Raw genomic sequence first — 13219 nt, 5'->3', positions numbered from 1 at the left:
GAGTTAATCTATTATTGAAAGGAATTTTCTCCCTAATCAGTATGTTGAGCAGCTATAAAAACAAAAATCAGATTCTATTTTCAATTAAAAAGATTTTTGAAATTTAACCAGTAAGATTATAGCATATCAATTAAGCATGACTAGGAAAGGTGATTGGTTCTCTTGCTATGTCACAGTGCTAATACCCCATGACTTATCTGTTCAAAGCGTTCAGAGCAGGGCCGAGAGACTAAACATACTGTTCTCTCATTTAAAAAAATGTAATTTAAATTATCTGATGACTGAATGAATATGTTGTCTAACTGGTCTGTTGCTTGTGGGTAACTGCTCCTTCATCTTTTCTAGATCTTAAATATCTCTCAACAAGTCTGTCTCACAATTACAGATACTGAATCATAACTTAAAAGAACAAAGTGTACTCTCTGTTTTTTCTACCTCCAATTATGAAAGTCATGTAAGAGAAAGCAAATGAAATAGCATTCATAAAATAGAAGAATTAGTTAAAAAAAATTCTGACTTGGCTCTAGTTTACAGAAAAGATCACTCAACACAGATTTATTGAGCTCCAATGTACCAGGTATAGGTGCTGGGAAACAGAAAAGACAAAGTCCCTGCCTTACCTTTTAACTTGCAGACATTATTTTCCCTTAAAAGAATTTTTCCCCTCTGAAAAATTTTAAGTGGGGAAAGTATGTCTCTATTGTTTTTTTTTATTGTTAACAGACACAACAAAACTTCCCACTGTCAGCTTATAAAACAGAAAACCAAATTCACAGATTCTCAGATTTGGACAACAATGGTAATTTAAGTAACATTCTGCTACTGATTTTATTACCACATAAAACAACGTGGTTATTATAGTGAAAACAACAAAAGGTACTCTAATTGGCTAATTTCCTTTTCAACTATCAATTTAAAAAAAAATATTTATTTGACAGAGAGACAGCAAGAGAGGGAACACAAACAGGGGGAGTGGGAGAGGGAGAAGCAGGCTTCCCATGGAGCAGGGAGCCCGATGCGGGGCTCGATCCCAGGACCTTGACCTAAGCTGAAGGCAGACGCTTAACTACTCAGCCACCCAGGCGCCCCTCAACTATCAATTTTTTAAAGATTTTAAGCAATTTCTATACCCAAAGTGGGGCTCGAACTCACAATCCTGAGATCAAGAGTCATATGCTTCACTGAGCCAGCCAGCCTACCCCTCAACTATCAATTTTTGAGGACAGAAGGGAGGGGGGGATAGAGAAGGGAAGAATATAATATGGTCTACGACTTTATCCTATCAATAACCTCCAGGAAGTGACTCATTCCCATGACTTTGTTTTTTTTTTTAAGATTTTATTTATTTACTTGACAGAGAGAAACAGTGAGAGAGGGAACACAAGCAGGGGGAGTGGGAGAGGGAGAAGCAGGCTCTCAGCTGAGCAGGGAGCCCCACACGGGTCTCGATCCCAGGACCCTGGGATCATGTCCTGAGCCAAAGGCAGACGCTTAACAACTGAGCCACCCAGATGCCCCAATTGTTTATTTTTTTAAAGATTTTATTTATTTGACAGAGAGAGACACAGTGAGGGAGGGAACAAAAGCAGGGGAAGTGGGAGAGGGAGAAGCAGGCTCCCCACTGAGCAGGGAGCCCATTGTGGGGCTCAATCCCAGGACCATGACCTGAGCCGAAGGCAGACGCTTAATGACTGAGCCACTCAGCGCCCCTTTCATGGCTTTAATTTTACACAATTTAAACTGGAGGTATCTACCAACATGTATCAATAGCTTGTGTTTAGAAGATGACGTTTTATTTTTATTGAGCATTGACGTCCAATATGATGTATAAATCACACAAAATCTTATTTTGCTCCCTAGGAGTTAATGTACAGTCTATGAATATAGGCAATAACATAAGGAATAAATCGTTTCTCTTCATTTCTTTTAAACCTAAGTTGCTTGGAAAATACCTATCTCATATATGCTTGAGTTTTGTGGCTGGCTTTTGCACACTGGGAATCTAATAAGAAAAAGAAAGGTATTTTGTTGATAATCTTATTTTAAAGATTTTATTTGAGAGAGAGAGAATGAGAGACAGAGAGCACGAGAGGGAAGAGGGCCAGAGGGAGAAGCAGACTCCCCGCTGAGCGGGGAGCCCGATGCGGGACTCGATCCCAGGACTCCAGGATCATGACCTGAGCCGAAGGCAGTCGCCCAACCAACTGAGCCACCCAGGCGCCCAGTATTTTGTTGATAATTTATTACCTCTCCATCACTCCAACTGTTACTAGGTACCAGCAAAATGTCCTCTGCTGTTGACTGCATTCTCCTTGCCTTTCAAATCCTTCAACCTTGCCTTTCACAAGGCCTACATCGAAATTTAAAAATAGGTAACAGCTGGCTTTTTTATGTAGTAATAACTTATTTTGTCAGAGTTAAGCTCTCTAAAGGCAGATACTTAGTCATGAAATATTTGCTGCAGTATTGGTTTTAGCAGAAGCTAGACCAATAGTGAAAATGAGTGCCTGCTCTAAAACTAAAAAGATATGTAGTTAAAACTTCTAAAAGTTGTTTTCCAGTGAAATAATTTTCTAAGCATTTCTCCTCGAATATTTATCGTATTTGGAGCACCCAGGCTATCGCCTTACCGCCTTAAGAACCTACCTAGCAAATTATCCATCTTTTTAACCTTACAGTTTTCACTGAATACCTATGGTACTGTCCAAAGATACTAAGCAGCATGCTCAGTGGATTAAAAGACAATTCCAGGGGTGCCTGGTTGGCTCAGTTGGTAGAACATACAACTCTTGATCCCAGAGTTGTGAATTTGAACCCCACATAGGGTGTAGCGATTACTTAATAAAAGACAAATCCAAGTCGGGGAAAGTAACCTCAGATGGAGACTGTTGTGGTACCATTATGTTTTATATCTGCGTTTTAATGCTTTTTCTAACTTAAGATTTAAATCCCCCAGGGTGAAAACTCTGTTCTTTGCTAGTACCCAGTGCGTACTCAATAATCAAAGTATTTAAATTAGCACCTATATATTGAGCTTGTCATTTTCAATGCCCTTTACCAACCACAACCCAAAAGAAGTTTAAGAGGTATAAAGTAGGTACGTTAATACAGTCTTTATAAGAGCACCTTTAGGTCTTAAAAGCCACAGTACTTTTTTTTCCTTAGAGCAGTATTTTTACATAAAACACAAGATTCTCTCAAAAGTCCAAAGTTTGGCTATGTAGTCTAATGTAGTCTAACCTATCAGAAGCTGCATGCTCGTCCTATATGCCTACTGGATCTAAGCTAACGATCACGTTGTTCTGCTCGCCAAACATGGCCAAAAGACACAAATAATAAATACTGGATAATCACACCTTTGGGACTGAACAATGGTTCTTCCAGTTTATTATGTCACCTAACCTAACAGTGACAACACAATGTCGTAAGTCAACATGGCTAAAGATGTACTGCGGGGTTTTTTGTTGTTGCGAGTCTCTAAGATTTCAGGTGATGACGAAAATACTTTTTACAGATCAGTATCACTGCTCTAGCCTAGTCTACCAGGAAATACAGATGTCATCAGGATTAGTTAGTTGTAAGAGGAGCAAATGGACTTATCATTAAAATCATCAAGACTTTCATAGGCAAAGTACTTCCCAACAGCTATTTTGGCTTTACAACAGGCCTCCAAAGCCTTCAAGGTAGGAAATGAGTACATGGTGGCACGCAGAGTGTAGATGAACTGCCTTTACAGCGGCTCTGCTTCTAAGGAGAGGGTCAGAGGGAAGGGCCTTTACCTGTCCCAGTACTTTGCCCGGGGGAATCCGTGTCCCGAGTCCTTAAGTTAATATTAACCCGGCCCAAGGAGTTTCTCTGGCGAGTGCGTTTACGAGCCTCTCCTCACACAGTCGTCCATCTGCCTCTAGTGTAGCAACTACAACGCAAAACCGTCACCACTAAGTTTCCCTCGGCGGGATCTTGACGCAATCGCAGTCAAGGAAGCAGTGATGCGGCTGGCTCCCGGTGAATCAGGGCGTTCAGGGAAAGCGGCGTCAACTACCTGGAAACCAAGCCCGGAGTTTCTCGCTCACCCTCCAGACGCTCGTCGCCCCTTCCCGCACTCCCGCTTTCCGCTCCCACTGACTTGGAAAGCCTCAGCTCCTTCCCACTTACCGAAGTCCTCCCAGGGCCTCGACCCTCGGGTGGGCACTGAGTCAGCTCGGCTCGGCACCCTTCGGCCCTCGGGAGAGCGGTTCTCAGGCCCGAGCGGCAGGGGAACAGAGGTTCGGGCCTATTCACTCCTCCTGGCAGCCCTATTTCGGATTTATTTGGGTAGCTAGACTCGGGGGAGGGGGTCGGTCACGCGTTCGAGAAACCCGAGGGAGAACCCCCCCCACCGCCTCCACCACGGTTTCGAAAGAGGCGACCCGGGAGCGGCGGTCTACAGTCTCGCGAGAGGAGGCGGGGCCCCGCCCAGAGTTCTCGGCCCCTCCCTGCCCCACCCTCCCCACGTCCCCCGCCCTCCCTCCCCCACTGCCCGTGGCGCGAGCGGCTGACTGAGCCTGGAGAGGAAACGGCGTTCGGAGCAGCGCTCCCGCCCAGGCCGGCCCTGACGCGGGCCTCGTCAGCCGGTAACGGGGAGCAGACGTGGGGGTCAGGGAGGCGACCACGAAAACGGTGAAGGTCAGAACCCAGAGGCCTCCTCCGAGAAGGGTGAGGAAAGGGTCTGAGCCTCCCTCTACAGACTCCGCAGAGCTGAGGCGGGGTCGACCCCTCCCAGGGGCGGGGTCGCGCTGGGCAACTGCAGCCCTGGGGACTGACTGGGCGGGGCGCGCCAAGTAAGGGGAGGAAGGGGTCAGCTGGGGGTTGAGGGCTCCCCGGCAGCGGGAAGCAGGAGGTGGGCTGTGGGGCTGAGGCCGTGGGTGGGGTCCTGGAGCTGGGACTCCGGTGACGGGCTGGGGAAGCCCCGGGGCCAGCGGGTCCCTTCCGCCTCTCCTTTGGACCCTGACTGGAGGCCGGCGGGGGTGGGGGCAGGGGAAGGCGAGCGGAGCGAGGGGGCGGGTCCCGGCGCTGCTCGGCGCTGATTGGCTGAGCGCGTGTGGAATCGGGTGATGGGAAACGCAGCCCGGCTCTCCCGTGCCCTACTGCTCCTTTCCCTCCCCCCCGTGGCGAATGTGCTGCGCGGCGGCGGGTGCTTACGCTCGCGGGGTTTGGCTGTTGCAGGCAGGAGCTGGGAGGAGGCGGCAGCGGCAGCGGCAGGAGCAGCAGCGGCGGCGGCGGCGGCAGCTGGGAGGAGGTGGTGACGGTGGCAACGGCAGCGTCGGGGACGATGGCGCGACTGGTGGCAGTGTGCAGGGACGGGGAGGAGGAGTTCCCCTTCGAGAGGAGGCAGATTCCCCTCTACATAGACGACACCCTCACGGTGAGCGGGCCGGGCCGGGCCGGGCTCGCCGCTCCCCTGGCAGCTGTTTCCCCTCCTCCCCCTCCCCCAGGCTGAGCGCTGCGCACTGGAGAAAGAGTGTGTTGCAACTCCTAGGCGAGGCCTCCTCTCCGGCAGGCCCCACAAACTCGCCTTTGCAGTGTGTCGCACGGTAACCCCTGCGGGCCCCTAGCCCAGCGCTCCGTGAGCATTTCGAGCCCCACTCGCCAGATTTTCCTTCCTTTTTGAACCTCTTCCTTTCCCCTGCCTCTTAGCGAGACGCTGCTTTTGCCAAAGCACGCGCCTCGGAGAGGAGTTGAAGGATCTTGGGCGTTTAGGGCCTATCCTTTACAGAATCCACCTACCCTCGGGGAAGCTTAATTATCTGGAAATGTCGCAGCTGCACTGCTACCTGTATATTTTCTCTCTCAATACTGTAGCTCACTACGGAAGCTTAATTACTTAAGGCAGAGTGGCATGCTCTCGCACAGTAAAGATTCCACTAAAATGATTTGGTTTCATTGCAAATAGTGTCATATTGCCTAGTACATTAAAACTCTTTGAAATGATTGTAGTGCTAGGCCATGACGCCTCAAAATGGATTTTCTTGGCAATAATTATTTTTTAGTGTACAGGTAACCTTTTTTTTCATTTTTTTAATAAAGCAAAATTATTGAACGTGTAAGGGCATTCATTATAAAAAGCTGATTGCTTGTCTGGAGTGTCAAAACCCACTTCTGGGTAGTTTTCTTAGAGTTGATGGTAGTACAGCATACTGACCCTCTGCCCTGTGTTGCTGTACTATTTCCTTTGAAAGGAAATGGCAGAAATTTGAATTGAATCTGAACAGGAAATGAGTGCAGTTGCTTGCCACTATTTCGTAAAAAATGAAATGAACCTTTTCTGAATATCTTTTGAAATCTGCATTTTGATGATGCTGAAGCTTTGGATTATACATTTGCCTCTTTTGATAGGTGTAACTCAGTCTTTTTATCGTATTACCTTTGCCTTTTTGCTTTTCAGAGGCAGTTCTGTTTTGTTCTTGAATTTTTTTTGGCAAATATCTATTGAAGTTTTTTCAAATTTTATATAAAATGCAAGTCATTGTAGAGCTGCCACTCTGTGCCTTTCTGTTTGCCAGTCTCAATTAAGATTTGATTGAGCTGCAGTACTTTTAGATTAGAAGAGCTATTTGGTGACAATTTGTTAGAACTTTTTATGTGAAAGCGTCTTTTTTTTTTTCATGGAAAGAAAGTGCATTTTTTTTTTTCATGGAAAAAGAATGATTTGGCCTGACATAAGGTAAATAGAGTTTGTGTTGATGCATTAGAAAGTGCCTGTATGCCTTGGTTATGATTTCTGTATTTTTTACATTAAAAGTATAATGGAATTGTATTTTAAGTTAAAAAACTAGCACTCTGATCAAATTAAATGATGCATTTCTCCATTTTAAAACTCCTAATATGAGTTCATTTGTTACTTTCTTCTCTTCCTCTTCTTACACACTTTTCTAGAGCACGTAATTTGGTATCAACTTTCTGTGATTATTGTCCCACAATGTCTTTGAAGTTTAAAAAAATCCAATGGGTTTAGACATAAGATTACTTTTGAGTGTATAATATCAAAACATAGGGGAAATCAACATAAATTTGAATATTTACAGCATTTTAAAAGACATTTATTGACACTTCCTGACACTTATGGTCACATAACCACCTTTCGTTTGAGTGGAGCTTTGATACATCTGTCATATAGCACTTTAAAATAGTGGGTGTTTTTATACTCTGTTCTCTGTACAGTGATACTAGTTTCTAAAATTTTCCATAGAAAAAGATGTAACCTTGCACTGTGATACATAATTGTACTTATTTCTCCAGAGAAGTTGGGATTGGACTGAACCTGGTGATTGAGTTTTGCTTTTATTGTATTGTGGACTTGTGACCAAGGCAAATAAAATTTAGGGTCATTTAATTTAAATATCCCAAAATAGTATTTTATTTAGGAAAAGGTGCAGTTTTTCTTGTCTTTAGAAGGGTTTTTATCACTGGGAATGAGTGGGACTATTTATTGCTTTGTCTTGGAACTTGTGCATAGTCATTGAATGCTGGTTAGTGAAAATTCTTGTCAAGAATGCATTATATTTAGGGAAACAACTTTCAGAACTTCCTATCAAATACTACTCAAAAGAAGACAGAGCAAACACCTGTTGGGGAAGAGGGAGGGAAGATGCCTGTAGCATAAGTTTATGCTCTGCACTGGTCCACTGATAGTTTGATGGCAGTGTATCCCTGAAGTTAACATTTGGTCTGGTCTTTGTTCTTAGGGTCCATAGGTAATGCATTGAAAAAAGGCTGTGTGATCTTTATTTCAAGTAGTCTTAGAATCTTGTTAGCGCCTACATGTTAAGTCTGGTTACAGCTTTCACAGTTCAGTTACAAATGTTGTATCATTTTAGTAACAGAAGTTGAAACCTCTATCCTTAATTCTACTGGTGATTTTAGGTTGGATTTTATAAAATGAAATTGAGAAGCTTGTTTTTGTGAGGAAGTAGTCTCCTCCTTTATGTGGTATGTTAAATCCACGTTTAAGACTCATTTGGTAATTCTTAGTGGGTTTGAATACTTGAGTACAGGTGTTATAGGTGTATTTGAGAAAATCCCAAAGAAGTAAGTCGGTGGAAAATTAAGAAAGTGGTACGCTGTGTGGCCAAAATGCTTTTTGGTGTTACTAGAATTGTAAAATAACAAATGGGCAGAATACGGATTTTATTTTAGAGATATTTTTGGAGAATTACAATTTTAAGTGAGTAGTTTTAAAAAAAAGAGTCAAAATTTACACCCTTTATAAAATAATCTTGAAAAATAGCGGTATAACAAAGAAAAAAAATTATCCTTAATCCTACTTCCCAGAGATAACTAAGGAGATAGCAGCATTTGCTATAATTCTAGTCATAGACACATAATTAGATGCAGAGTTGAGATGTATTGTTTACTGTAACATTTTATATCTGGCTTTTTTTTCCCCACTAAATGTAATACTGAGAACATTTGTTCTTGTCATTCTTAAGCAGCTTTATTAGCCATGTAATTTGTTGTGTGACATTCCATAATTTAATCATTCTTCCTTTGTGGATGTGTAGGGGTGATTCTGCCTTGACTATGAATAATATAAAAATATAAATAATGCATAAATCTAGGCATTAATTTTTTTTTCTCAGGCTTTGAAGTACAGTTCTGGATCACAGGAGAAGAGCGTTTTGTAAAGTTCTTGATACATAGTGTCTACATTGCTGTAATATTACTGGGAAGCAGTTTACCCTCCTAATAATTCAAATAATCTAAATGAACTAGAGACTCTGATAATGGATTTTAATGGAGACATTAAAAGATAGTAAATGTAACATATCCACTTGGGGATTAGGTATTTAGCATTTTTAAATTTAGTATTTAATGTTTTCTTTTAACTCTTAAGTATTTAATTGATTTTACCAAAGATGATAGATGTTAGAAATAGCTGTGAGGATGAAGTAAAAAAGTAAAGCTAAAGTGACAGTGACTTTTAATAAATACAAATTTAATACTGTTGGTTAGAGCTTGTGAGAATGTGCTAAAAACAGATTATTTGTGGTCAGGAGAAACCAGGACAGATATTTAAGAGTGAAAGTGGGTAATGGATTCAATAAACTTTATAAAGCAGTAATTGCAGGACAATGACTGGTTCTGTTTTAGGCCAGCGAGGGAAAGGCAACCTCATCATGAAACAGAACACTAATGATTCCTCTGTGAAACCACACCTGAAATACTTTACGTGACTGTCTTCTTTTAGGTAACCTAGAATCTGAAGATTAAGTCAAGGAAGTGGTTTTAAAGAATGGCAAAAAATAGTGCTACTCTCCTCTTTGCCTTCTCTTTTTCCTTTTTTCTTATTGTCCTCTCTGAACATAAGAGCATATAGTGATTTACCAGAAAACAGCAAGGTAAAAAGCCATTGTCCTAAGTGTTTGAAAGGCAAGGACAGAATAACTTAGTGTGAGTGCAGAGTTTGTAACCAGGGTGGTATAGAGTAAGTATAAGAGAAAATTTAGTATTATCCAAGCCAGTGAAACCCAGGAAAGACACAGTAATAGACCTAATCTTGACATTTATCTCTACTAGTTAGGTGAAAATCAAATGATCTGAAATGAAGATTAAAAAAAAATTTTTTTGACCCTGTCCCTTGTTGTACCTTTTAGAAATGATTCCTAAAGCAGGTATTATCCATTAAATTATATATATTTGAAATGTCAGCTGTTAGATCTCAGTGTTAGATTTGTTCTTTGACCTCTGCTTTAATTATTAAAACAATAAAACATAGTTGATAAAAATAAAAATTCATTTATGCAGAGTCAGAATTTAGGATTTCCCCTATGAACCAGACTGGAGAGAACTTGATTTGGTTAAATAAGGAGCATTCTTTGAAGGTTCCTTAAATTGGTAGCTTTGATCTTAAAATAGTATCGGTAATTATCTTAATTTTTTTTATGGTGGCAGTTGATAACGTGGTGAAATGGTGTACATTTGTTATCGAACAAGTGAGAATGCAGATCAAGGTGTTAGTTGCTTAAATGGTAGATTTGGAGTGACCTGCAGTGTCCTGTTGAGTTACATGGCTTTAGAAGTTTTCCTACACCTTTTTTCTGACTTGACAGTTCAGTTTCTTTGTGTTTTAAACCATGTAGTGATGACAAAAAACATGTGAGTTAACTGTACAGTACTATTAACTATTTTTATCTTTTATCAGTTTTCATGGACCAGGATTTCTAATATTGGGATTATTAATTTTTTTAAAAATATTTGAGTAGACTGTTAAATATAAGTACAAAGGACAGTATGGATCATTAGATTTTTTTCCTCATATATTTCTGTTATCCTCATGAGTTCATTTAGAGCCACCTTGTTAAAGCAGACCAGTGACCAGTTTTACTTAGTACTGTAGGTGAAGTTAACATATGAAAGTGCATAGAACAACACCCAGTATCTATGATGCTACACTAAATGTCTTACTACTACGGGTCTTCGGAGATATTAATAAGACTGTAAGAGGGAAGATTAGAGAGAAGTCAGTAAACCTGAAAATGGGGTAATTGTTCCTTGAGCCTATGAGATTTGCACATAATAGTCTATGTGTATGGAAGAAGAAACTCCCAGAACAATAAAGCTGTTGAGATGGAAGCATGTCTCTGAATATGGTATAATGAACATAGAATTGGAAGCAAGGAACACTGACTTTTCTCCCTTGTTAATAAACAGTATATATGCATTGTAATAAATTTGGGAAAGGTAGGAACACATAAAGGAAAAACTCTTATCTTTCCACTGCCTAGAGATAGGCCACATCTAACATATGTGTTTTCTTTTTCTGTAAGAAAGTATACTCACATACAAACATTTGAATCATTTTGTACATGCAGTTTTTGGTTCTGTGAAATACAGTGGTGTCCTGGATTGTTGAGTTGGTGCTTGCATCATTGTCCATTCTTGGTATCCCCTTGTCTCTGCTTCACATATCCTGTGTTCCCTCCTTATCAAATCAAGAAAAGATCTATTCCTTATACTTGTCTTTATTGTTCAGTCCTTAGTTTATTGTTAGAACAAGCATGTTTTAGGGCTGTTACTTCTAATGTGGAGGAAAAAGAGGGTCACGTCTATTAAAGCAGGTCTTTGTGGTGCTGGTTGGTGAAGAAGGAATCTTTTTAAGATCATATTCAACTGGTTGGGGTATTTTTAGTGTTTTTGCTTCAAATGGGTCTCTTTATCAGGACTTCATTCTTTGGATATGTAGGAGTTTGTGGTCCTTGTCATCTGGAAATATAAGTTTGTCCTAGTACAGTATGTTTAATACCTTTAACAATGTTTTAGTTAAGATATAAATGTGTTACTTTATTTCATTGTTTTGAAAGGCATACTTCTTTTGTTCCCACGTTTTACCATCTCTGAAATTGGGATGTTTCTTTTATTTGGTGACATATCTAATTTGGTGACAGTTATAAAGGCTCTTTCCTAGTGGTATGTAACCATGGTACTTTCTAAAATGAGTGGTGTCACAGATCGGTGACATGTGCTAATTAGTAGTTCCCCATTATCTGATACTCAGAAACATCCTTTAGCTTTATATCCCTCTTCCTCTGGTAGGGAATTTTGATAATTGAATAAATGTCTCTGTATCCTTTTTGTTCCTAATTAGAGCAGACATTTAGTATATGCCAGGTGTTGTTCTGAGTATTTCATATATGTGTGGTCCGTATGTATATGGCCACTTGCATAATAAAATTTAGTATATTCCATAATTAAGAGGAATAACTAAAAGTACGTGTATTTAATGTAAAATATCAGGTTATTTTACATATTATTGGCCACTGCAACAAACGCTTTTAAACATAATTTAATCTTTACAACCACTCTATGAGAGATATGAAACATTATTACTTAATCTTATTTTACAAATGAGGAAGCTGAAAAATCAAACAGGTTAAGTAACTTGCCCAGAGTTATGACATACTTGTAAGTGGTGGAGCTGGGATTTGAACTCTTGTTTGCCTGACCTCATTTTCCTTGCTTCTAATGACTATACCATTCCTGGCTTTAGAAACTTATATAACTTGCGTGGTGGTGGTGGTTGTTGTCTTAACTTCTTTTGACCGGGGGCGGGGGGGGGGGGGGGGGGGGGGTACTGGGATGTGCAAATCCTGCTTTAGGGATCTATTTCTGTCCTAGGAGTTTATAAAATAGTTCGTAGCATGTGTTCAAAGAAGATAAAATAATTGATTTTCATTCTTTTGCATATTAAGATGGTGATGGAATTCCCTGACAATGTGTTAAATCTCGATGGACATCAAAATAATGGTGCACAACTAAAGCAGTTTATTCAGGTAATATTTTTTAAACTTAATGTTTTAAATGGTGTGTGTGTGTGTTTTGAAGAGTCATTTAAAATTTTAGCTTTAAGTATTAGTTTCATTTTACCTGGGGCTCTCTAGGTCTTAAGATTGCACTGAAATTGCTTTCTTTCATCGTTGCTATAGTGAATATATTTATGTACCTATTATGTGAAAGAGGTTCGGTGGTGGTGTGTTATCATTGTACATGTCCCTATGGCTTTAATTTCACCAAGCCATCTTTCCCAGTTTTTGAAAGATGAGGTGTACAGCTTTTCATTGAGAATGTGTTGGTTTTCTTCTGTAGTGATTGTTTTGTTCAAGTTAAAAAAAAAAAAAAATCTTGTACTATGAACTTTATGATTTTTATTTAATTTTTAAGCAATAGATACCTTATAAAACCCTGTATGTGATCAAGATAATGGAAGGTAGATTGCTACTTTACTTCAAAATTCTATTTCTCCTTTTGGAGAAAGCTTTGAATGAAAGGTTAGTGGTAAATGTGAGAAAATTCTAGGGAGTATCTTACCCATCTTTTTTGGTAAAGCTAGAAACACTATTTGTAGTGTAACTAACTCCATTCAGATAGAAGTTACTTACTAGAGTTTTGCCCATTTCTCTACAGCTGTGGTTCTCAGTCCTTTTTCTACCTTGTCATAACCAACAGATAACATTCATATGCACCACCATATTACTTACTCACTGCAGGCTTCTGCGTAGGTAAGATAGGCCTTGTTCCCTCCCACTAATCCGTAACACACCTGTCCGTAACTTCACGTTGAGAATTGCTGCTTTACATGATCACCATCCTAACTTGATTCCAGTAGCTAAACATAGTGTGGTGGTAATTGAGAGGAAGACATGGCAAAGCTGTATTCCATCTTTATTTTTTTCTTTGTTTTAAA

At 40.4% G+C, this 13219-nt stretch overlaps 1 protein-coding gene and 1 long non-coding RNA gene across 6 annotated transcripts in view; one reads left to right on the top strand and one right to left on the bottom strand.

Annotated features, from left to right (window-relative positions):
* Nucleotides 1-3362: 3362 nt before the first annotated feature.
* On the bottom strand, nucleotides 3363-4439 carry LOC113924664. Its single transcript, XR_003520828.1, has 2 exons — nucleotides 4156-4439; nucleotides 3363-4042 (listed from the first exon to the last, which is right to left on the bottom strand). It is a non-coding gene; the product is annotated as an uncharacterized LOC113924664 (long non-coding RNA).
* Nucleotides 4440-4495: 56 nt separating this feature from the next.
* Nucleotides 4496-13219, top strand: part of GGNBP2 (gametogenetin binding protein 2) — a 30693-nt gene continuing 21969 nt past the window's right edge. For 4 of the 5 annotated variants that reach the window (XM_027567467.1, XM_027618765.1, XM_027603960.1 and 1 more), the window contains exons 1-3: nucleotides 4496-4695; nucleotides 5206-5404; nucleotides 12228-12308. In XM_027567467.1, coding sequence (XP_027423268.1) covers nucleotides 5312-5404; nucleotides 12228-12308 — 174 coding nt within the window. In that variant the 5' untranslated portion in view covers nucleotides 4496-4695; nucleotides 5206-5311. The remainder of the gene's footprint in view (nucleotides 4696-5205; nucleotides 5405-12227; nucleotides 12309-13219) is intronic. The other variant, XM_027596427.1, reaches the window with a different exon arrangement.

The sequence above is a fragment of the Zalophus californianus genome, chromosome 16 (assembly GCF_009762305.2).
Source record: "Zalophus californianus isolate mZalCal1 chromosome 16, mZalCal1.pri.v2, whole genome shotgun sequence".
Classification (NCBI taxonomy): Eukaryota; Metazoa; Chordata; class Mammalia; order Carnivora; family Otariidae; genus Zalophus; species Zalophus californianus.
Note: the sequence above shows the minus strand (reverse complement) of the source record. Positions and strands in the feature narration are given on the sequence as shown.